Source organism: Spermophilus citellus, assembly GCF_964194105.1.
Source record: "Spermophilus citellus genome assembly, chromosome: 5".
Taxonomy (NCBI): domain Eukaryota; kingdom Metazoa; phylum Chordata; class Mammalia; order Rodentia; family Sciuridae; genus Spermophilus; species Spermophilus citellus.
In genome coordinates, this window is record NC_138186.1 from 169,663,486 (window position 1) to 169,688,512 (window position 25,027).

General features: G+C 34.7%; 1 protein-coding gene across 4 annotated transcripts in view; it reads left to right on the top strand.

Moving 5' to 3' along the window:
• QKI (QKI, KH domain containing RNA binding) overlaps positions 1–25,027 on the top strand; it is a 134,202-nt gene that overhangs the window by 80,337 nt on the left and 28,838 nt on the right. For all 4 annotated transcript variants that reach the window (XR_014021952.1, XM_081294237.1, XM_081294238.1 and 1 more), the window contains exon 4: positions 12,564–12,707. Coding sequence is in view for 3 of the 4 variants with exons in the window: in XM_081294237.1 (XP_081150363.1) it covers positions 12,564–12,707 (144 nt within the window). In the remaining variant the exon portion in view is untranslated. The remainder of the gene's footprint in view (positions 1–12,563; positions 12,708–25,027) is intronic.

Here is a 25,027-nt window from a genome sequence, read left to right on the forward strand (position 1 = left end):
AGAAGACCGGAGCCTTCTGGATCAGAAGCCAAACTTTATAACACAGCAAAAGCAGGAACAGAATGTGAGCATTTTGTTTGCGCCGATTCTCTAAGCCCTGGGTTACACAAGACATTGCAAAACAAGATGACACTTTTCATCCAATGGATGTAGTTTTTTCAGAAAAGGAACCTGGAAATAGGGTCCCAGCACCTTATTAGGAAGCAGTGGACATCTCCCCACTCTGGTCTCCTTGACCTGTTCAGTTGCTTCTGACTCAAATTGAGGAGATACATAAGCCATTTACTCCCACACATTCAGAACATATAGGGTTGCTTGGGATCACTGCAACAGTAGCTAGGCAGGGCCAGCTGTGTCCTATTGCTGCTTCTAAAAATATTAGGTAGGTGACATACAGTAAGTAAATGGAAACAGGAACCAAATGAAAAAGAATACAGATTATTTAAAAATTTGTGAAAAAATACAATGAATAACTTTGGAGCTACATATTTGAAAACTTGTGTAACTTTAAAAAAGGGTGGTGTTTTCTTATTCAGTAAAATCTATTAAGAAATTCTATCCAGTGCAGTGGCACAAGCCTGTAATCCCAGAGGCTCAGGAGGCTGAGGCAGGAGGATCTTGAGTTCAAAGCCAGCCTCAGCAAAAGCAAAGCGCTAAGCAATTCATTGAGACCCTGTCTCTAAATAACATATAAAATAGAGCTAGGAATGTGACTCAGTGGTCAAGTGCCCCTGTTCAACCCCCGATACCAAAAAAGAAAGAAAAAATTCTAATCATTTTTTTGTATAAACTAATAAATTTATTTCAACCTTCTTAAGATAGTAAAATTGTCATTTGGTAATTGTGAAAATTCTAAAGTAAAAATAGAGGAGTGTCTTCAGCAGTTAGCTCCTGTTATTTTCATAGTTCTTTTCATTATGGGGTTGGATGAAGGGCGGTTTTAGTATGAGGTGAATGTGTGTATTGTGGGAAGAAGGGGTAGATGGAAAGGAATGCCAGAGAGAATAGGGAGGCATATGAAATTCAAAATGTGATATTAAGGTGGTTGGGTTCACTTATACAAAATATTCCTGATGGAATAAGCACCTGAGAGTGAAGAGGCAGAACTTCAGTCCATTAGAAGACCTGTTGTATTGATGTAAGTAAGCACTTAAGGATACAGGGCAAAGTGTATTTATTCAGAATATACAAATAATTCACTAAAAATTATTTCTAGGGCCTGGGGTTGTAGCTTAGTGGTTAAGCACTTGCCTCGAATGTGTGAGGCTCTGGGTTTGATCCTCAGCACCACATTAAATGAATGAATGAATAAACAAACAAAACAAAAAATATAAAATGTTTCTAAAGACGACAAATTCAATATAAAAATGAGCAAACAGGCAGGTAACAGAACAGAAACCCTACTGAACAGTGAGCATGTCGAAACCTGCCTCTAAAAATACTAGGTAGGTGACATACAGTAAGTAATACCTTACTAATAATCAAGGGGATGCACATGTGTGTTTAATAAGAGTAACATAACATTTGATGCCCACTGAGTTGTTAGAACAACATTGTCCATTATAATTAAAAAATGACTAAATTTGCTCAAACAACATTTGATTCAGTATATACTTAGAATTGAAACTGGAATGTTCAAAATTGAAACTGGAATGTTTTAAATTATCTTATGCACTTATCCTGATAAAAATACATTGATGTGACCTTTTTACACAGAATAAGAGTAAAATAAATCCTGTTGTGAAGAAAGCTTAATTTTGGTTATTGATATTAAAGGATATTATTTTTCTTTAATGAGCAAGCAATAAACATTGAAGTAGTTTAGCTTTTAACATTGAGATTAAATTTTGTACATGTAGATAAATTGTTTGCAATTTATGAGCTGTAGATTTTGGAGTTGTGGGTTCTAGTTATTGTATAATGGCTTAGAGTAACTATTCTTTCAGCATGTAATAATTAGAGCAGAATTCTGTTTTTCAAAGCAAATCATGTCAGTTTAATTTATAATTTCTTTAGTAACAAATATTAATTCTGTATTTTGGCAAGAATACCTTCTAAATGAGCCTAGGAAGCCCATAACAAATTTGCCATTTTCTCCTCTCCCAAAATGTAAACAGGCTGGGAATGTGCTCACATGATAAAATGCTTTCTTAGAGGGCATTAGGCCCTGGGTTCAATTCCCACCACCACATCTCTCTCTCTCTCTCTCTCTCTCTCTCTCTCTCTCTCTCTCACACACACACACACACACACACACACACACACCAAAAAAAGAAAGAAAAAATGTAAATAGCTTTTGCCAATTTATTATTGTCATTTATTTTTAGAGTGTCATAATGACAGAAGTAGCCATTGGATTTTTCTGTTCAGGGTTAGGATGTATTGGTGAATGTTTTGCTCTGTTGATAAAATCGAGAGCTGAATGAGGTCCAAAGTTAGTGTTCATTGACATGGCTAAATCATTCATTGAAATACCACTGGCACAGTATTTTCTATCCCCTTTCACATTGTTTTCATTTCACTAAACACACATCTCAGTACACAAAATAAGAAGTACTAGGCTGAATTCCTAACTTTAGTATCCTGATCTTGATCTAAAACTTTCAAAGATCAAAAACCACCACCAGAAATAGAACTGTGACATCCCAGGTAATTTGCATGAATATCTCTTTTCCACTTTTACTCTTCTTTTGTGACTCTGGCAGTGTTTCTCAGACTGGCCTTGAACTCCTGGCTCAAGGGTTCTTCCTGTCTCCACCTCCTCTGTAGATGGGACCCCAGGTGTGTGCCACTATGCTTGCATCATCTGTATCTTTTAATCCAGAGAAATAATTGATTATTTTTTAAGTTTTCACTGTGACTTTGATTTTGCAGCTCCTAATTGAAGAATCGGAACGTTTCTGATTCTATAGTTATGTTAATATAATGACAGGATAAAGTTGTGAAGTAAAAGAAGGGAAATTCCTACTACCTGGAACACTGACTTAAGACATAGGAAGGGCATAGATAGCATAAGGAGGAAAAGGAGTTTCACAATAACAGCTTGGCCCTGCCTTCAGCATCTTTTCTTTATTTAATCCTTGCAATCCAGTGACTTTTACAAATGACAAAATAAGATTTCAAGAAAATTATAATTATTTCACTGTCTCCTTTGCTAGTCTGAAATACTTAAGAGAGGCCTTGTGTGGCTGCACACTTACCTGTAAAATCTTGTTCATTAGCAAGGTACCTTCTGTGTAGAGGAATTCAGTTAGTATTAAGTAAATAAATGAATGAGATGCTCAGGTTTATAGAGGTATAGAAATTAGGTTAGCATTTGAGTCTGTGTTCTTGTCATCACTATGTATATAACACTTGTTGGTATGGGGAGTCACTTTCTTTTGTGTTTCCTTCCACCTTAACCAGTTTTTCTTATTTACTCTTTATTCTACAATGAGCAGATGCTGATTTAGGGTTTGAAGCAAACTTAGTACTCTATCAGTGAGAAAGTATGAATACTTGGTAAATGTTGGCACTATGGAAAGATCTTAAGGTACTGTTATGACAAGATAGCACTCTTTATACATGTAGAGATGCATTCCTAAATATTCAGTCATAATGTGACTTTGATATTGTTTAACACTGATGGATTCAAGATGGCATGAAGGCAGCTATGAATTGATATTGGGGCAACACGAGTACTGTACATACCCATAGTGGCATTAGGTTGAATAAGACATTACAAAGCAATGACAACAAATGATAAAGTTGCTCTATCCTCTATCCTACAGTCCTCAACAAGGAAGCAACTTTTGTAATATAATGAGCATTATTGCTCATTTACATTTTGGAAATTCTAATAGCATTAGGCTACAGTCTTAGGTTTGAGAATGTAAAACAGACTATCAGTGGATCTTTCAAGGTAACTCTTAGTTTGTATGTGGTTGTAGCTCAGTGGACTCTGATCTCTATTTTGCATATTTTTTTATTTTTACTTAACAGAAGATGGAAAATATTTGGATTTTTGTATTGCCTGCTCTCTATATTTTTATAGATCTTTAATTAAATTTTTCAGGTATTTAATTATTTTCCCTAACCCACATAGAGAAGTACACATGTAGAATGTACAAGAAAATACCATATGACTTAGAAGCTTAGTAATTATGGAGCTAGAATATTTTGTTACGTGCTGTTTTCAGTTTAAATGTAGCAGTTTAATACCAAATTGTACCTTTATTTTATTTATTTTTCTTTATGTGATACTGATTGAACCCAGAGCCTCATGTGTGCTAGGCAAGAGTGCTCAACCACCGAGCTACAACCCCAGCCCCCAAATGTTTTTTAATTGCTTTAAATATGCAAAATATTTTACTGATATTTTATATATTTCTAATATATAAGATACAATAATTTAACGTTGAGTAAAGAATACATAATGTTAAAACCCTATGGATTTAGTAATGCTTTAAAATTGAATTTGTATTGCATTTATTATGCAGCATGAATATGTTATGAAACTAGTAATTCATTTGTGTAGGCCACTTATTTATAGAATATGCAGCTGTTGCGTATATACATATGAAACAAGTACAGAAATTAATACTCAATAGAAATGAAATAAGAGAAGTATAGGTTCAGATCTGTGTGGGTAGACGAGAAATATAAAGCTATTGATTATATACCAAACTCTTAAGGTATTGTAGGCATTTCTAAGTACTTTAGGTTAATGTAAAAAGTGGAAATGAAACATCTTTGCTTTCTAGAAGCTTCCTATATAGAGTAGTAGAGTTCTGTGGAAGCAAAGTAAGGCACAGGGAGGATAGATAAATTCAGATAGAATGTAGTAACTTGGGAAAATGTTTTGGAAGAGGTGGTATTTGAATTCATTTTTCATTTTTTTTTTGTTTTTTAATTCCTTTCCCTATTCTTTCAGTCCATTTTGTACAGAGCCTATGAAATAATCATGGTCATAGTTTGTTAAAGATTAAATAAAGCTATATCTTTTTTTAAGCTTTTTTCTTTCTAAAAGTTACATGTAAAAAGTAACTTTTTTTTATGTAATATTTTAATATATTTTATTGAGTAAGTTAATAAAAACAAGTTGACCTAGTACTTTTTAATTCCTAAAGTACATTTTCAATTTTGTTTTTCTGAATTTTGGCTTATGTTCTTGTCCATTTGTTGTTAGTTACCCCTGCTCCATATTCCTGGTATGTCATCTCCTAAATCATCTGTCTGTGATTTTAGATTGCATTCTATCCCAGCCATAGTCCATCATGGTTAACATAATTATGCAAATCTGGATGTTCCTCTGTGTGCTGTCCAGATTTACACAGCTAGAGCTCCTCATAGTTCTGTGATATATGTGCTGCATCTATTTCTGTTTTATAGATGAGAAGCCAAGGCACAAAAATGTGCAAATATTTTGCCCAGGATTTAACAGGTAGTATGTGTGTAAGTGTGCATAGTATCATAAATTACTCAGATTATCAGACCATTACTCAAAATTTTATCTGTGAAAAATCATATTCTAAAGCATTCCTATTGAATTTCTGTGGAATTTACTGTCCAAATAGAATTATCCCAGAAAAATGTAACTTTATGTACAGTGAACCATGTGTGGTCACACTTTTGCTTTCACCTTAAAACCATTATTACATGAACCTGTGAATGACCTTTACTTGAGATTAAGATTTTTTTCAAATACCATCTTGGTTCTGATTATTGTTTTCAGCTAAATAATTATAATCTTGATTAGTTTTTAAAAAATTATATGTGACTTTTCTTGTCTTCCATGAATTATTGTAGGATCTTCAAAGGCAGAAGCTCATCAGCTTAAAGTAAGGTCAAGTGAATCAGTCCATCAGTTTATCTCCCATTGAAATAAAGATAGGTGATTCCATTAATACCCATCTTTAAGACTGTTAAAAGGGCTTCGTAAAATGTTGAGTATGAAGCTCTTTATGTGTTTCTGTGAATAATGTTAATAGCTCTGACTTTATTTCTCAGTCTCTTTTTCTGCTGTGGTAAGTACCGAAAACAGGGCACTTAGTAAAGACAGTGGAAAGAATGTGAAGATGATTCTGATTCTATGGTGCTTGGAGCTTTTTTTACAATAATACACATTGAATTGGTTTTATCAAAAGAAATAGAACAGAGGAGAATAGAGAGAACATCCTGTCTGGAGTGACCTGGTGATAAATTTCTTTAAAAGATGATTTTTAAAATTGGGAATTTAATAAGATTTGGGATGGAAAATGGGCAGAGGTAGGATAGATTAATCTTTTACTTTTTATCAGGGCACTATCAACAAATAATTATTACAGTTAATATTTTGAAGCATTGTATCATTTTTTTCATTTCTTTAACAATCTTTATATTTGCTAGATGGTGGAGAGAATAAAACCAACCATCCAGTATACAAAAATTTCACATGTAAATTAGTGGGATGTGTCTGCGAGGAAGCATTTTGTGCTTTCAGAGGCAGTAACCAACTTATATATATGGGTGATCCTTAGCTGCAGAAACTCAACTAGTTGAGTTTCCTCCTAGTCTATTTCCAACCTTACTTTTTTGATAAACATTAGGCAGCTGTTGGTCTTTAACTTTGTTCAGAGATGAAATTTAAAAGCACTTGATCACTTCTGTCTTATGGGAAATTTCATTCATATTTTTTTTATTTCGGTCTTCATGTATCATTGGTCATATTCAGCTTCCCAAATTATCTTGTTCACAGTTGTTTGCCCGCACACACTTTTAAGTTCCTCAGGTCTAGACAGTCTCCCTCAGTTTAGTTTTCATTTGGACAGACCAGTATTATTTGGCAAGCACTGGGGAGTTAAGTGTAGTATGACCATATAGTAATTAGAATTAAATTAGTGGAATTGAGACCCGAAAATGGGGAGGGCACACCTGATGTCTCCATTATTGTGTCTGCAGGAGTTCAGTGTTCTTGTAATGGAAAGGCATTGGGACTGGTTCTGTTTTCAACTTGGAAAATATTTGGCATCGAATAGTAATAAAAGATCTTTGAATTGGCAAATTGTTTTCCTTATCCTTAACTTAATGAGCATTTGTCAAATGCCTGCTGCCTTTAAAGAATTTCTTAGATGATGATTTCAGTAAACTAAAAATAAAATCATACTAATGTTCATATATTACTAGAAAATAATTTGTTTTGAAAATTTGTTATGGCTCTTAAATTAATAAAAGATTTTTGAGGTCAATATTTATGACTGGAATAAGGAAAGAATTAGACTATATAAAATCTACTTTATGCCGAGTTTCTCAAAAAACATTAAGATATAGTTGAAGTTGATTATATGTCCAAATTTTAATACTTGCCTACAGTGCATGTATTCATAATAAAAATGTTGTTGGAACCTTGGTTTGCTTCAATATGTGACACTTTTGAATTCCTTTCCAAGAGATTTTGGCATATGAACTTGCACATTAAGAGCACAGTAGGGGAGAAGTCTTTTGCTTATTTGCCTGCCTACAAATGTATAATTAAAAGTGTGTCAGCAGGGGTTAGGACAATCAGTGTGCTCTGATGCTTCATGTTATAGAATTACTTTGTTGTTCAAACAGATACTGTAATTAAAGAATAATTTCAAATTTCATCAGGCAGTGACTCATCAGATTTCTTTTTTATCAAAAAACAGTCACAAACAGTAGTTTCTCAAATGATAAGAATTTATTGCTTTTTATTTTTATGTGTCACTGTGTACAACAGCTTTAAAATGAAGTGGATTTTATTTTATTAAAAAGAAATGATATTATTTTCTTATGGGCAATATTAATGTTTTAGTAATAATGTTTAAAATATGCATTGTGTTTAAGGCCACATTTTAGTTTTAATAACCTTACCTATTTAAAGATTGGGGGGATTCTATGTGTTTAAGTTAAATGGCTACAGATTTATCCTTTTTTAATATTTCTGTCATTCAAATTAGATAGATCTCTCATTTAGGAAAAACAAAATTTTGTAGGTGCAAGAGATGTTTTACCAAGTACATTTCTCCCAGTTCTTGATATTCTTCATGAGTTACTCAAGAATTTATTTATGGGGAAAGGAGTGGCTTGGAATTAGGAGATAGGACCAATATGGAAAAAAAAAAATCTCTTTTATGTATTTCTTTGTCTGCAAAGTCCCTACTGAATCAAAAATTCTGTGAGGGTAAGACATGCTTAGAATTGCACACAAAAATGTTAATAAGGTTTAAAAAAAATCTAAACTGGACATGGTGGCATGCTCTTGTGGGAGGGGGGCGGCAGGGAGGGGGAGGCTAAGGTTGGGTGGATGGCTTCAGATAAACCTGGACAACAGAGTAAGATGCTCCCCCCCCCCCCCCACACACACCCCTGCTGAAAAAAGAATTCTAAAGATTCAAGAACTTTGTTTCTGGTCTTTCACTAATTTATTTTGCTTATCTTGGGGCAGTTTACTTAACTAGGAAGCTGATGTAGGTGGTGATGTATGCTAGGAGTTAGTGGCCAAGATGGCAGGCTCTGTTGTGTGATCTGGGTGGAGAAGCACTTTGGTGTAGCTTGTCTAACAATAACAATGGTAGTCCCATAGTCATATAGTTTAGTTAGGAGGATATAATGACACGGCATATTTTATTGCTTAGCATTGTACTTGATAAGTAGTAAGTGTTCAATAAAAGCTTAGTTGCCGTTATCATGATCACCATCATTGTTCTTATTAAATTTATAATTACCTGAGAGGCTAAGAGTTACTTGAAATTCATTTATGCTTTGTTCATTAAGAATGTACACAATAGGCCTGGGGATGTGGCTCAAGTGGTATCTCGCTCGCCTGGCATGCGTGCAGCCTGGGTTCGATCCTCAGCACCACATACAAAGAAAGATGTTGTGTCTGCTGAGAACTAAAAAATAAATATTAAAAAATTCTCTCTCTCTCTCTCTTAAAAAAATAAAAATAAAGAATGTACACAATAAATTACCATTAGTAATTATGTCTTTGTTCTTTTATTGGGTGCAAATGGTATTATAAAATTGTTTAATATGATACTAAACTTTAATTTACTATATAAAGCTGTTTTCCATTTCCTTGAGTCTTCTCATTATTTATTCTGACCTCAACTATACATACACATATAGTAATGTTATCTAATTTGTCTTTGCTGTCACATTGTTATATTGAGCAATAACTCTTGTCGTTTTGAAAAGATTTCCTAAAAAAAATTATTTTCATTCCCATTTTCTTCTTTCCTGGTGGCTTTGTACATTTTAAATTCTGATTTTCTTAAGTTGGCTTTTAAATTCTTGATTTAAGAGTGCACACTTTTGCCAAGGTACTTAGCAACTCAAATTTATTCCTTCTGTAAAGTGCAATGGCAAATTATAATGCAGCTTTGTTCTGTGTTTCTATAATGCAGGTAATATCTCCTTTTTAAGTTCTTTGGTTTTTTTCTTCACCATTGTATAAATGTTTCATGGCAAGTCACAATTTCAGCTTTTATGCTAAAGCTTTTCTGACTTACTCTAAATTATTAATGTTCTTTAGTTATCCTTGTGTAGTATTTATGTGCGCTACTCTTAAACACATACTTAATCTCACCTAACACAGAATAGCCTTTAATGTCTTTAAATACTAATTAATACATATTATGACATTTATATAAAATATCAGTTGTGGTTTGATTTGATTTTTTTTTTTTTTTAAATCTCTGGCATTTGCCTGTGTCTTCGCATGCCTGTTAATTTCTGATTAGTTATCAGATAGTACGTGTGAATTTTACCTTCTTGGGTGGATATTTTTATATTTCTATAAATACCCTTCAGCTTTGTTCTGGGACACAGTTAAGTTATTTGGAAAGTTTGGTCCCTTTAGGTTTTGGCTTTAAAATTTATTTGGGCAGCACTGGAACAGTGGGCAGACTACATTTAATTGTTGCCTTTAGTGTACAGTTTCTGAATCCCAGGAAGTCTTTTCAGTCTGACTCCATATGAAAACTAGGCCCTTTGTTACCTTGAGTCCTGGAAGCAATTTGTTTTATAAGCCTCTGGAGTTTCCTGCCAGGCTGCACTGGTGTTTTTGGGTGGAGTGCTCTGGGCCTTTGGCTGTTCCCCAGTGTGGTTGTACAGGACTTGGTTGTGTGACCCCAGCTGTGCTAGTCTTTTCCACTCAGGGAGAAGTCACTCAGGGAGGGCTCACTTGTGTCCCCGCCCCAGGTCTTTTCATTGTCACTGATCTTAGCTGTCTGATGTCTATTGGCTTAAAACTGTTGTTCATTTGTTTTACTTGCTTCTAGTGGGACTATACATTTGGTTCTTATTTTTCCTTGGCTGGAAGCAAAAATCCCTTATGATGATGGATTTAGACAAAAAGGCACACTTTCAGTTTATACCAAATAATGCCAGTAACTAGTCCATGTAAAAACACAAATTTTGGTGGGAAAATATTATTAGCAATCTTCAACATTAAAATTAACATTTGTGTTTAAAAATTGAGCAACAGTGAAAATATTTATGCACATTTTATATTCTTTGCCATGCAGATGACCCCATAGTTCCCAGTTCTTGATTGAACTGGTTTCTCATTTAGTTTTTTCATAGTGCTCCCTAGGGGAAAATGAATTTCTTATAGTTCTATTATTTATTTTCTAAGTAAATAATAAGGGCTGGGGATGTGGCTCAAGCGGTAGCGCGCTCGCCTGGCATGCGTGCAGCCCGGGTTCGATTCTCCAGCACCACATACAAACAAAGATGTTGTGTCCGCCAATAACTAATAAATAAATAAATATTTAAAAAAATAAGTAAATAATAAATAGAACTATAATATCTGTATCAAAACTTTTTTTTTCAGTACTAAGAATTGAACTCAGAGCTTCGTGTGTGCTTGGCAAGTACTCTACCACTGAGTTACATCCCCAAACTTTGTTTAAAAAAAAAAAATATATATATATATATATATTTCAAGACAGGGTCTTGCTAAGTTGTTCTGATTGGCCTTGAATTTGTAATTGTCCTATCTCAGCCTCCTGAGTAGCTTGAATTATAGGCATGTGCCACTGTGCCTGGCTTTAGAACATCTTAAATTGAAGGAAAAAAAAATGATTTTCTAAATGACCACATTATTTATTTTTAAATAATCACATTATTTATTAATAGAATCTCTGTTTTCTTGGGGGCCATTCAAGTTCTAAACCTCAGAGTCAGATTGGACACCACCACCTTCTTATTCTCTGCTGAGTTTTTCAGACTTGCTTTTTGTAATAGCAACGAATAGACCTAGCTTTGTGCATGTGTATCATTACCAAATGGGATGGGGTGTGATCTAATGTTGAAACAGACATACTTTGAGCTAGTAGTGCATAAGTGTCAATAGATGTGATTATAGCTCCAGTTCCCTGAAATTTCACGTATCCTGGATCTTTCGAGCCCACTCTACTGCCTCCCATACTTGGGGAAACATGAATGTTCTTATCTCTTATAACATGTAGATGCATTTTCCCACTGAAGATATTAGCTGAAAATAAAGTAGAAGTACATACTTAACTGTTCAGACATTTCTGTCCTCATTGGGTAAGCTCATTCATGTGAGTTGTACAAAAGTTGTTTCATTATACCAGTTTTACTTTCTTGGATTGGAGTCTCACATTTAGTAAAATAAATAAATGAGTAGATTCAAGATAAAGGTCTAATAACAACAAAGGTAATATTTATTGTTTGTTTGTGGTACTTTGGTCTGAGCCACATCCATTTCTGTATAACATTTATATGTTACCTATTTATAAATTTATATTCTTTGTTTTTTATGTTTTAAAATTTATAAATTGTATTTGCATTATCTCTAAAACTTAAAGCAAGAATTAGCTCTGCAATTCTGAAATGACCCAATTTAGTTAATAGGTTTTTGTAGTGTGCTCTTCCTAGTTCTCCCTGTGGTGTCAAGGTATCAGTGTGAGGGTCCTCCTCACTAGGAGACTAGACGTCATTAAGGAAATTGGGCACACATAGTGTCTGAAAAACTGTATTCATTACTTGATATAATGATAAAGAGAGGCCTTATAGTTGATTTTTTAAAAGTCTAATGGAAATATAGTTATAACTATTATTATTTCTTACTTGTGGATTATAATAAAATGTTTCCATAATTATTACTTCAAATACTTAAGTGTAGTACTTCTTTTACACTATAATGTCTTGTTTACAAAATATTTTTTTTCTGCTGTTGAGTACAACTAATGTTATTAAACAATTGTAATGAAGTGGAAATTTTACCGAGTTTGAGAATTCTTTGATTCATTTTTATACTGTTTATTTCCCGTGTGTTCTTTGTAAGTGACGTGCTTAATCTTGATGACTTTCTGTTTACTCATAAGTAATTTATAGAAATAACATGCTTCTCAGAGTGTTCTTCATGGTAATCTATGGATGATGCCATATGTAAGTTTCTTCGTTTTGGCCAGGAAAATAATTCAGAAGATTTCTAATGTTATTTTAGCAAAATAATGCAAACATGGCTTAAATTGTTGGCAACAGATGCACAATATGAAGGATACACTCTCTTTAAAGAAAAATAATTGTAAGAGTGTACTTTGTAAATTTTTTAGGAGGAGCAAAATAGAGGCAAACCCAATTGGGAGCATCTAAATGAAGATTTACATGTACTAATCACTGTGGAAGATGCTCAGAACAGAGCAGAAATAAAACTGAAGAGAGCAGTTGAAGAAGTGAAGAAACTACTGGTACCTGCAGTAAGTAATAATTTCCAAATCTTAGATTTGGGCCTTATTTCCTATCTTCAGTTTAATTTTAGATTATCATAATATTTATCTGTTTTTATTATTGTTGTTGTTATTGTTTTGGTACTGGGAATTGAACTGATGGGAATGCTACCACTGAGCTACATCCCAGCTCTTTTTATTTTAAGACAGAATATCAGTAAGTTGCCCAGGCTGACCTTGCATTTGGCAATCCTCCTGCCTCAGCCTCCTGAGTCTCTGGGATTACAGGAATGCGCCACCATCCATGGTTTTGAAATGTTTATCTTAGTAGACAGACAGTGGGTTATTATTTGGTAGAGATTTTTATTTAACCACAAAATAAAAAATATATTAACTCATTAAATGTAACAAGCAAACATGGATATTGCTCAAATCCTTAAATGGGAAAGTCTTTATTTTTGGAAAGGAATTGATATGGATTAAACCCAAGGGCACTTTACCACTGAGCCATATCCCATTCCTTTTTTTTTTTTTTTTTTTTAAGTTTTATACTCCCAGGAACAATTTTTTTAAATTTTTATTATTGGTTGTTCAAAACATGACATAGTTCTTGACATATCATATTTTATACATTTGATTCAAGTGGGTTATGAACTCCCATTTTTACCCCGTATACAGATTGCAGAATCACATCGGTTACACATCCACTGTTTTACATATTGCCATACTAGTGTCTGTTGTATTCTGTTGCCTTTCCTATCCTCTACTATCCCCCCTCCCCTCCCCTCCCATCTTCTCTCTCTACCCCATCTACTGTAATTCATTTCTCCCCCTTGTTTTTTTTTTTCCCTTTTCCCTCACTTCCTCTTATATGTAATTTTGTATAACAGTGAGGGTCTCCTTCCATTTCCATGCAATTTCCTTTCTCTCTCCCTTTCCCTCCCACCTCTCGTCCCTGTTTAATGTTAATCTTCTTCTCATGCTCTTCCTCCCTGCTCTGTTCTTAGTTGTTCTCCTTATATCAAAGAAGACATTTGGCATTTGTTTTTTAGGGATTGGCTAGCTTCACTTAGCATAATCTGCTCTAATGCCATCCATTTCCCGGCAAATTCCATGATTTTGTCATTTTTTAGTGCAGAGTAATACTCCATTGTGTATAAATGCCACTTTTTTAAATCCATTCTTTTTTTTTTTTTTTTTTTTTTTTGAGATAGGGTCTCACTAGATTGCTTACTGCTTCACTAAGTTGCTGAGGCTGGCTTTAAACCTGCCATCCTCCTAAGCCACTGGCATTACAGGCTTGCAACACCATAGCTAGCTGAATCTTTATTATAGGGAAAAATGTAAGCAGAACATCGATAAGGTGATGGCAAGCATTTGGGGGGAGGAGCAAGTAATGAGTGTGCAAAAGTCTATGCAATTCATGCTGGATGAGCTGAGTTAGCACAATATTTGACTTGTCTGTGGTACCATATCATTGTTTCCCACAGAAAAGTTAGTGTTCAATAGTAAGATTTTTCTATAATAAAATGGTTTTTTTTTTTTTTTTTTACTGATGTACCAGGCAACATTTTGAGCACTTTTCATACTGCATGTTATTTCTAAAATATTGAAAAACTATTAAAGTTATATTTAAGAGTCCGAGATAAGACATTGAAAGTAATTTTGGATAGTGACATAAGAAATTATCCAGACACCTTTGTGTTCTCCAAATTATCCCCAAACCCTTCCATTTTCTGCCAGTTCTTCCCTCAGCTGTTTCTCATTGTTGCACATCTGTTTAGTAACATTAGAAATGATAATGGAACTATTGATTACCCGAGTATTAGCTTTCAGTGGGAAATGAAAAATAAATCATTAGTTTTCTGTGTCATTATCAAAATGTTTTTTCATTAAAAAAAAAAAGAAACTAGAACTACTGCTTGTATTGTGTCAAAAAAAGTCTGTTAAAAAATCTGTTGTCATTTACATAAGTGAGTATGACATCTGCTGGGTTTTTTTTCCTGATAATCTGGAAGTTAATTCACAAATCATTAACATTTTATATTAATTTGACAAAATTAAAAACTTGAGTTTCATGTAAGTTTTATTGATAGTTGTGGAAGGAATATATGCAGACAGGTTAAATGGAAACTAAAATTTATATTTACACACCATTAAACCATGTAAAATCTTCTTCCTTTTCCTTAATATGAAAAGCTGCATAGAAAAGGAGATTTTTAAGAATTTAATAAGTTATTAGTTTTATGATCAGAAGCTGCTTTTAGCCTTAAACTTTATTAAGTATATCCAAAGCTACACAGTTCATGTATTATACTAAACAAATAAGTTTATCTAATAAAGCCAATAAATCAGTGTATAATAACAGTATTATCAACCAATTAGATTATTTTAATCATCTTTCAATAAGTTTCTTTAGTTCTAAAAGGTAATAACCTGGGAAAGAGTGTTGTAAAAGCTGTGTTTCCTTGAGAAAGTTGTTACTAATTTCTCTGTATTTACTTACATACAGTTGGAGCAAAGATCTTGAAAAACCCTGTTATTTCAAAAATTGTCTTCTGGTTGAGCCTTCACTTAGCATGTCTGAGGCCTTGGGTTTGATCCCTACCACTATCATCAAACAAACAAACAAAAGCCTCAGAATATGTAAACATGGAAATAGATTTTTTTAAATGACAGAGTTTTTAAGAAAATTTACATATATCTTAGAGGAAATGATGATAAATTTATATCCTATGGAAGTATTTTTAGGATTACTGTTATTGAACAGTAATAATTTCAAGGAGCATAATTTAAAATTATTTTCTTTTTGTAATGAAATATTCTTAGAGTTTCAGATAATAGAATAAAAATAACATATTCTAAGGTATGAGTTCTATACAGTGACTTAGACTTGCAATAATTTTTATTACTATTCACTTTATTGATTATGTATATTATAACCTGGATGCTCTATTATAGAATTTATTTAATTTAAGCTGAATGCTGTTGTACATTTGTGATGATGATACCAAGAAAAATAGAAATTTAAACCAAAGAAAAGCTTTACTATCCTTGGCTTTTGCATAATTGACTAATATCATCAAGCTTAGCCAGAAAGAAAATGTTGTTTGATTTAAATGGCATTAAATGTCATTTATATTAACATGTGAGTAAATCCTTCTCGTGTTAAACAAAATTCATCATGGTATAACATTTGAGTGCTATACTGTGGACATTTTGTATGTCATACCAAATGTTGTCTGGTCATATCAACTTCTGAAACTTAAAAAATGGTCAGTTCTAGTTGTAGGGTTTTGGGATCTGTTAACATGGGGACGTCAATGATCATTGAAGTAATCTAGCCTCTATCACCTAAAACAATTTAAGGTACCTGATTTAATTTTCTTTAAGCAGTTTTTTTCCCCCCTATGGCACTAAGCTACAAAGTCATAATGTTAATTTTTCTCTCTTTCCTAGTCTTTTTGTTTTGTTTTGTTTTTGGTGGGGAGTGGAATCACAGTGTCTAGTTTGTGAGTTCTGTGTTTTAAATTCCCCTCTGATTGTATTCTATTATACACTGAAGTTGATGGGCTTTTTGCTGGAAATAGTTGTAGAACCAATTTTCATAGTCTGATATTACACATTTGGTAGTCTGATATAATTATCTTGCTTTGATATAAGGATTTGTAATGAGAATACCATGGCATCATTGTTGACTTTTGTAGACCTACTTTTCCAACCCATATCATGTGTTCTTCCACAGTGTACTTGTTCCCCTGATCATAGCAGACATCATAAACATTATAGTATCTTCTTTCCCTGTTTAACCAGAAAGCTATACTCTCTTTGTCTGGCAAATTATTTTTATTTCTAGTACTTAGCACAATGCCCAGCATATAGTAGTAACATAGTAAATATCTGAAAAATGAATGAATAGTTGAATTTTGTAATAAGGTTACTATGTTAGATTTCTGTTAATATAACAAATAGCTGAGATGAATAACTTATAGAGAGAAAAGGTTAATTTTGTCTCGTGATTTTAAAGGTTTCGGTACATGATCAGGTGAACCCATTGCTTTTAAGGCCTCTGGAGTATCAGATGACAATGGCATAGAACCCATGGCCAAGAAAACCTACTCAGACTATGTCCAGGAATCAAGACAGGAAGAGGAAAGGGTGAGGTACTGCTGTTCCCTTGGAGAACATGCCATCAGTGATATAAAGAAATCCCAGTAGCTCCACTCTAGGGACCAAACCTTTGTCACATGGTACTTTCGAAGACTTTTAAGATTCAAACTGTAGCATTCTCCCCATCTCCCAAAGGTTTGGAGTCTTAACTTTCAGCATTTTTCAAAAGTTCTAGGCTAAAATCTCACCCAAGTCTTAAGGCAAACTCAGTTGTGAGTTCCTATAGAAATAAAAACCAAATTATACACTTTTAATGTGCGATGTTGGGACAGGCACAATGTATACATTCTCATTACAAAAGAGAGTAAGAGAGGACTAGAAAGGAAGGATCACACTAAAGTAAGACTGACAGCAGGGCAAACATTAAATCCTAATGTTCTTTGTACAACATCTGAGACACATTGGTGGGACTTAAAATAGCATTGTAACTTTGCAGACACAGCCCACATGACCATTTCCTAGGGCTGCCTCTTCTTGTTGCATGTGGCTTCCCCTGGCAGATGTCCTGTGTTGCCAACACCTATGTCTTCCTGGGATCTACACTGCAACTTTAGCTTCACCACCACAGTTCCTTGCATCCTCATCAGGGTCTGCTTGCAGGAACTTCAACCCTGCGACGCACTGCTTGACCTTGCAGGCTTTCCTTTAAAACTTCAGTGGAAACCTCATAACTCTACAACTCTTGGATTCTGCATGATTGCAAAACCAGCATCACAGACAACACCAGGATCTGCTGCTAGTTGTTCTTCTACCTTAAAATTTTCTTTGCCAAATAAAGTAGTCTGTCACCTTCAAGTTCAGCCTCCCACAAAATTTCAGGACATGGATAAAATGCAGCCAGATTTGTAGAATCCTCATTTCCATCGGAAAATGTCAGGATTGCCTTTGCTGTATGCCTTTTAATTAGCATTTTGGTCCTTTAGGCCCTCACCAGAGTGACATGTTAGGCTCTACTTAATAGCATTCTAGGCTTTTTCTAGTTTACTACTTCAAAACTTTTCCAAGCTAATCCTATAATCCACATGTTCGGGTATCTAGTTATAGTGATGGCCTGGATCACTCAGCTTTCTATCACTATGACAAATACATGCTTTAAAAACCTTTTGGTTCTCTGCTACTCTGAGAGCACAGTGTTCAACATACCCCTACCCCATCCCACCCCACCCCACCCCACCCCACCCTGGTCCTGGAGGCTCTTTCATGATTTGGCATAACTTTTTAGGCTTCATTCTGCACTGTCCTTAAAGTGCATACATCCACACTGCACCCACAGGCTGAATTGTTATATTTATTTGAATTCCTTGAACTTCACTCTTTTTCTTATCTCTGGCCTTTGGTTAAATTCATCCATCAGATTTCATTGCATGCTTACTTAGGCTAGATAACTGTTTTTGAGAATACAGAAAGTGTAAGTAAAATTGACAAAAAGTACCTGCCATCATGAAGCTTACCTTTGGAGTTTGAGTACTGACCATAAGTAGAATAAAGACTAACTGTATTGAAGCGTTAATCAAGTGCTGCAATGAAAGCAGGAAAAGGCGGGTAGAGAAATACTGATTCAGGAAACAATACTTTATTAGATGATGATTAGAAAATGCCTCTAAGGTAACATTTGAAGGGGAAAAAAAATGGAACTGAAACATGGTGCAATCATTTCTATAGCCAAGGAATTTTCTAAGCAAAGAGAACTGAAAGTGCAGTGATCCCGAGGCTTGTTTGTAGACAGTCAGCAGGCTGGAGAGAGGTGGGAGGTCAAGGCCAGAAAAGGGGGAGGATGAACTTGCAGATTGCTAGTTTTTCTGAGATGAGAAGTAATTGGAGGAATTTAAGGAGAGGAATGACATGGTCTAATTTATATTTCAAAGGATCATTCTGGCATCTGGCCTGAGAGTAGGCTTTGAGAGTAGTAGTGAAAGTGTAGATGCCAACAAGAAATGTTTGCAGTTTAAGTTGGAGATTAAAGTGACTTTGGACTAGAGATGGAGTAGTGTTTGGATTTTGGATTTACTTTAGAGGAAGAACTGACTAGAATGTTGATGGATTGTTTGTGATACTATATGTGATGACTTGAAGTAGTTGAAGATATCTTTTTATTTATGCTGTTCCAGGAGCAGGTTTGGGAGAGAAGTTAAGAAATTCGATTTAGAAATGTAAAAATCGAGACATCAAATGTTTAAGTACATTAGGTCAGAACAAGAAAATTTAGAGCCATCACATCAAAAGCCTTTAGAGCTGTAGGACTATATGTGATTATACATACCAGTTGGTAGTAGGTAAAGAAGAGAAGTCTGAGGCCTGAAGTTGGGACACTTTCTGAGTCTTGTCAGGAAGAAGAAGAGGGTCCAGCAAGGGTGGACATGAAGGAGGAGAACCTGAGATGAGAGGAAAACCAGGAACCAGTCCTGGGAGAAAAGACATCTTCAAGGAGGAGTGGTTACTCATGTTGTTGAAGATGGTTCCTGGGAAGAGGGAGTTGACCCTTGGCTTCATTCTTCAGTGTCCTTAAAGCACATGCATACATCCACACTGCACCCGCAGGCTGAATTGTTGTATTTATTTGAATTCCTTGAATCTTCACTCTTTTCCTTGTATTTTGGACTTCTGATGTAAATTCAATCTCTAAAGAGTAACATACAAGCCAGGTAGTGCTTCTTAGTGTGTTGACCCCTAGTTTTATTTCCTTTGAAACAGTTAAAAAGATTCATTGGCCTGGGATCAAGAAAAAATGTCAAAAGAAGAAGAAAAACTGAGGTTTTTTGTTTGTTTGTTTGTTTGTTTCTAAGATTTCATTATTTATGTAATGCTTCTAGTACCTTGGCTTCTCTGTTCCTTTATTGCTTCCCCATCCATGATCTTCTCCTGCACCCAGCTTCAGTTACCCATAGCCCAGTATCCAGAAATGGACATTTCATTTCTCACTGGTGAAGTGGTTCTGCATAAATCTGACAAGCACTGTTGGAGTTTGTCAGCATTTGTATATATACACATGTAGAATTAGTAGAATTACTAGGACACCAAGTGCATTTAAAAGTTTATTGCTTATTAAAATTTCTGTGATAACTTCCAGAAAACATATATCAATATAGTCTTTTTCTGTGGACAGTGGGTGTTGGGGAAACTGGGGACTGAACCCATACATGGGCACTTTACCCCTGAGCTACATCCCCAGCCCTTGCATTTTTAAGACAGGTCTCACTAAGTTTCTGAGGCTAGCTTCAAACTAGGAATCTTTCTGCCTCAGCTTTCTTAGTTGGTAGAATTACAGGTACCAGCCACTGTTGCCTGACTTGCCTGACCCAGTATCCAATCTTGCCAGTATTGCACGAAAATGCCTGTTGCCCAAACAATCTCAAATCCTGGATATTATCAAGCTTCTAAACCTTTCCTTTTCTGATAACCTTTTTTTTTTTTTAATAAAGGCCACTAATTATAAAAATAGGACTAAAATAATTCTCTTGGTTCTTATAATTTTAGGTCAGTTTTGATAGTAAGTAGTTGTGTGATGATATAGATGTTTTGTGTTACAAAATTTTTAATTTTTATCATTTGGACAGATACTCAATTTGTGGTTTCATATTGGTTTTGTGGGGAATACGGTTTTGTTACTCTTTAGAGATTGAATTTGCATCAGAAGTCCAGAATTATCCTGAATGTTTCTTACCTTGATATGTGGGAAGATGTGGAAGGACAGTTTTATGTCCATTTTGTTAAAAGTTTTAGTCTTGGCTTGTTGAGGGGTGCAGGAGTGAGAAGTGGAAAGGAATTGACTGCTTGATATAAGCTGTTTAATTAAATGGAATGAATAAAGATTGTGTGTGCACTCCTTGTGGTATTCTGGTTGAAGGTTTGATGTGGCCCCATTCATTTGCATAATTTTACTCATAACTAAATGTTCAATAAATCAGTTTAAATCCATTTCATTCAAATTTGGGTTTTCAAACAACCCTGTGAAATGGATTTCCCATTTTTGCCAACAAGCATACAAATTGCTTGGCATTATTGGAGCAGTTGGTGATTTTTTTTTTTCTTCCCAGAAAACAGCATCTAATTCCTCTGCAGAATTAATAAGGGTTCTGAGATAATCACATAATTCATTTTATAAAGCAATTCATATTTTATTTACAGCACTTCTGAAAAATAACACTTTTATTTCAGAGATGTTCCTTTGACATTGATAACAAACTTAACTTTAATCTCGTTTCTTAAATCACAAAATGAATCATGCAATTTCAAGAATTATTTTTCTCATATAATGTTTTTATTTGACAAGTCTGTATCTATTTTCTTCCAATATCTATTTAAAACATCCTCTTCATCATAAATGCCATCAATCCAGTTTTTTCACACTCAGTCTTTTAAACCTGAACTTTGCCTCCTCCAGATTCCTGAGGCCTTTGTTATACTCTTGTAATTACAGTGTGATATTTTCTAATAAGTTACATTCACTGTAGAAAAAGATTATGGGCAGTGTCTTGATTTTGCTACTCTTTAGGGACTTGGGTTATCCTTTGAAAAAACCACTGTTGAAAATGTTAACTTGAGGGCTGGGGATGTGGCTCAAGCGGTAGCACGCTCGCCTGGCATGCGTGCGGCCCGGGTTCGATCCTCAGCACCACATACAAAGATGTTGTGTCCGCCAAAAACTAAAAAATAAATACTAAAATTTAAAAAAAAAAAAGAAAGAAAATGTTAACTTGAATATTTCTTGAATACATGTTTTTTTGCTACCTTGGTTGACACAGTTTCGCTTCTCTTCATTTTTTTCTCCTCTCAGTTTATTGTCATAAGTTTATAAGAGTGATTTATTTTTTTAATTGGGATCACCTTAGAGACTGTCTGACTTTTCATTTCACTTGCCAAAAAAAAAAAAAAAAAAAATCAAATACCAACTGGGCATGGTAGTGCATGCCTGTAATCCCAGTAAATCTAGAGGATTGCAAGTTTTGAGGCCAGCCTCAGCAATTTAGCAAGACCCTCTCAAAAAACAATAGGAACTAGGGGTGTGACTCAATTGGTTCAATGCCCATTACCCCCTCCCCAAACACACACACACACACACACACACACACACACACACACACCCTCAAAATGGCTCCTCTGAAAGTAATATAAGAAGTTCTTTGTTATGTAGTGAAGGAAAAGTCTTATTTATGTATGAAAACTTTAGAAGTTGGAAAATGAATTGTTAATGAAATTAGGTTTTTGAATAACTTCATGCAACTATAAAGTAAAACTTCACATATATTATTTTTCTTCTCTAAATTGTTTTGTAAATGGAATGTTTTAGTCACCTTTTTCACTGCTGTGACTGAAGGACCCAAGCAGAACAATTTTGGAGGAGGAAAAGTTTATTTGGGGGCTTATGGTTTCAAAGCTCTCAGTGGTTGGCTCCATTCCTTGAGGCTTAAGGTGAGGGAGGACATCATGGTGGAGGAGTGTGGCAAAGGGAAGGAACTCACATGATGATCAGAAAGCAGAGAGAGAGGTCTTCACTTGCCAAATACAAATATATACCCCAAAGCCATACCCACCTATTCCAACCACACCCTATCACTTCAGTTACCACTCAGTTAATCTCTATTAATGCACTGATTGGGTTAAGACTCTCACAACCCAGTCATTTCTCCTCTGAACTTCCTTACATTGTCTCACAGGTGAGCTTTTGAGGGACACCTCACATCCAAACCATAACATGGGAGGAGTGGATTTGTTTGCCTGTGCTGGGGACATAACTCAGGGCTTCCTGAGGCAGGCATTCTGCTGAGGTATACCTCACCCCTGGGAAAGAATTTTGAGGCATTATAGAAGGAAGTGAAAAGAAGAAATTATTTCTCATGAAATTATTATGAGGAAATCTTCAAACTGGTAGAATTTACTGAGTATGAAGATATTGCATTAATCAATAAGGATTATATAGGAAGAAATAATGCATTGTGTCAATGCATTGGTAGCCTTATTTTAAGTGCATTCTATAAGAAAAATAGTGTTGGGTTGGGGATATAGCTCAGTTGGTAGTGTGCTTGCCTCGCATGGCATGCACAAGGCCATAGATGGGTTCAATCCTCAGCACCAAGGGGGGTGTGGTTGGGGGGAGGAAAGAAAGTTAGAGTTACTTTGAATTATCAGGGATTTGTTGAGGTTTTTTATGTAAATGATTTGCTGTCTCAGTCAATTTTACAGGTCGAAAATCCGTTGACCATGTTGGCTGCAAGTTAAATTACTTATCACAGAGGTTTGATTCCAGCCTGTAGGATGCACACTCTTTGCTAGTTCATGATCTCATCAATACTGGCTTTTATTAATAGTGGGATAGTAGGGAAAGAAATGTGAATCCATTTATTAACATTATTAGAACTTAAACATCATGTGTAAAAACATCCTCTGTCTCCCACATGCACACTCTGGTGTGAGTACACCTCAGGTATCTAACCATTTCTCTTTCAGTGGGTCCTGCCTCCATTTAGTGAGAAATGTTATCTCATCCTGTGATCTTTTCTCATCAGAATAGTGAAAGAATGGATATGAAGAATGAGAACAAGGAGATGAGGGATATATGCCTAAATCTTGTTCTATCAATTTTCCTCCTTTCTGCTGGAATGGAGGTAAAAGGTTTCTGTTAGAAAGAATACTTAAGCTGGAAACACTAAACAGAGTACTACTAACCTTTACTACTAACCTTTTTTAAAAGAAATTATTTTTAGGCAACAAAAGTTTACATTGTTCCTAATTTAAGACAGATTTTAACATACCAGATGCCACTTATCCCAGGCAATTCAAAAAGTGTTTATCTTGGGCTCTGTTACTTTATGGTATGTATAAGCTTCTCCCCAGGTATTTGACAATTTGAATACGAACCAATTTTTATATATAGTGAATCTCTTTATAAAAACATTTACATAAGAGATCAGTAATATTACATTAAATAGTTGCTGTAATAGAATATAACATTTCCAGCTAAGAGTTTTGAAATTTAAAGTTTTTTCCAGGCATGTCAAGGAATATTAGCAAGTTTAAAAATGTTGTCATAACAATAGTAATTTTATTCACTTTAAAAAATACTAGATGTTAGTGTCATTGAAATTTTAGGGAAATAATATAGGAAGTTATCTTTCATAAAATACATTTTTGAAAGTTTTCTTTTTGTTTACCCAAAATTCTCTCTCTCTCTTTTTTTTTTTTTGATGGCATATGTTTGTCTTATAGTTGTCTGCTATTTATAACTTGAAAAGAAGTTGAAAGAGTTGATAAATGAGATTAGTAGCCAGTGTTTTGACTCTACAGATAACTGTAATTTTATAGTGGAGTTAAATTTTTTAGTGAATTGTTAATGAACTGATGGTGCTACATTTAGTTGTTGACCAACTAACAATAATTGAAATTTATGGTATTGTTGGCCTCCTTTTGATTTTATTGGGAGGGAAGGCAAGGTGTTAAAAGATACATTAAAGACATCCAGCTGTGAGGCACTTGCTCCTGTTAGAACTGTGGTAGGAGGGCTTGTAAAGAAAGGTGTTAGAGGCTTTGTGCCTTGCATAGCCATTTTCATCTGAATGGGAAATCTGTCTAGGGACCTGGAGTACAGTAATTAGCAGTCTCTTCAGAGTGTCAGAGCAGAATTACCATTGTAATGGTTTAGCTGCAGGATAAAAGGATTGAATTTGGGTCTGCCTGTCTGCCAAACTAAATGAGTTGCCATGGGAATTTTCGAATGTGAGAGGCGTTCACTTAAAGCAATTTGGCGGGTTTGAATAAACTCATAAATTACAGGTTTGAAAGAAGCCAATCCTTGCATCTCTCCTATAGGCAGGGCTGTATAGAGGGCTGATGGCTTCTTAAATTCTTAATGGCAATGAGTTGATCCCTGCTCCCATGCAGGCAATCAGCTTATTAAGGTTTGTTTTTTAACTAAATACAGTACAGTAAGGACATTTAAGAAGAGATATTTTGTTCCAGATCTCTGGAGGCAAAACTGTGGCAACTCTAAACATAAATTTCCCATCCTAAATTAAATATATCAGCAGATAATGCTATTAAAAGATTCTTTGCTTTGTTTTAATAAACATTAACTCGACTTTAATTTTAGTCAGTGCATATATGTTTTTGCTCATCATATTTTTCTCACAAAATAGGTGGAACATTTATAAAGTTATTTTGGAAAACAAACTACTCAGGCTCAAATT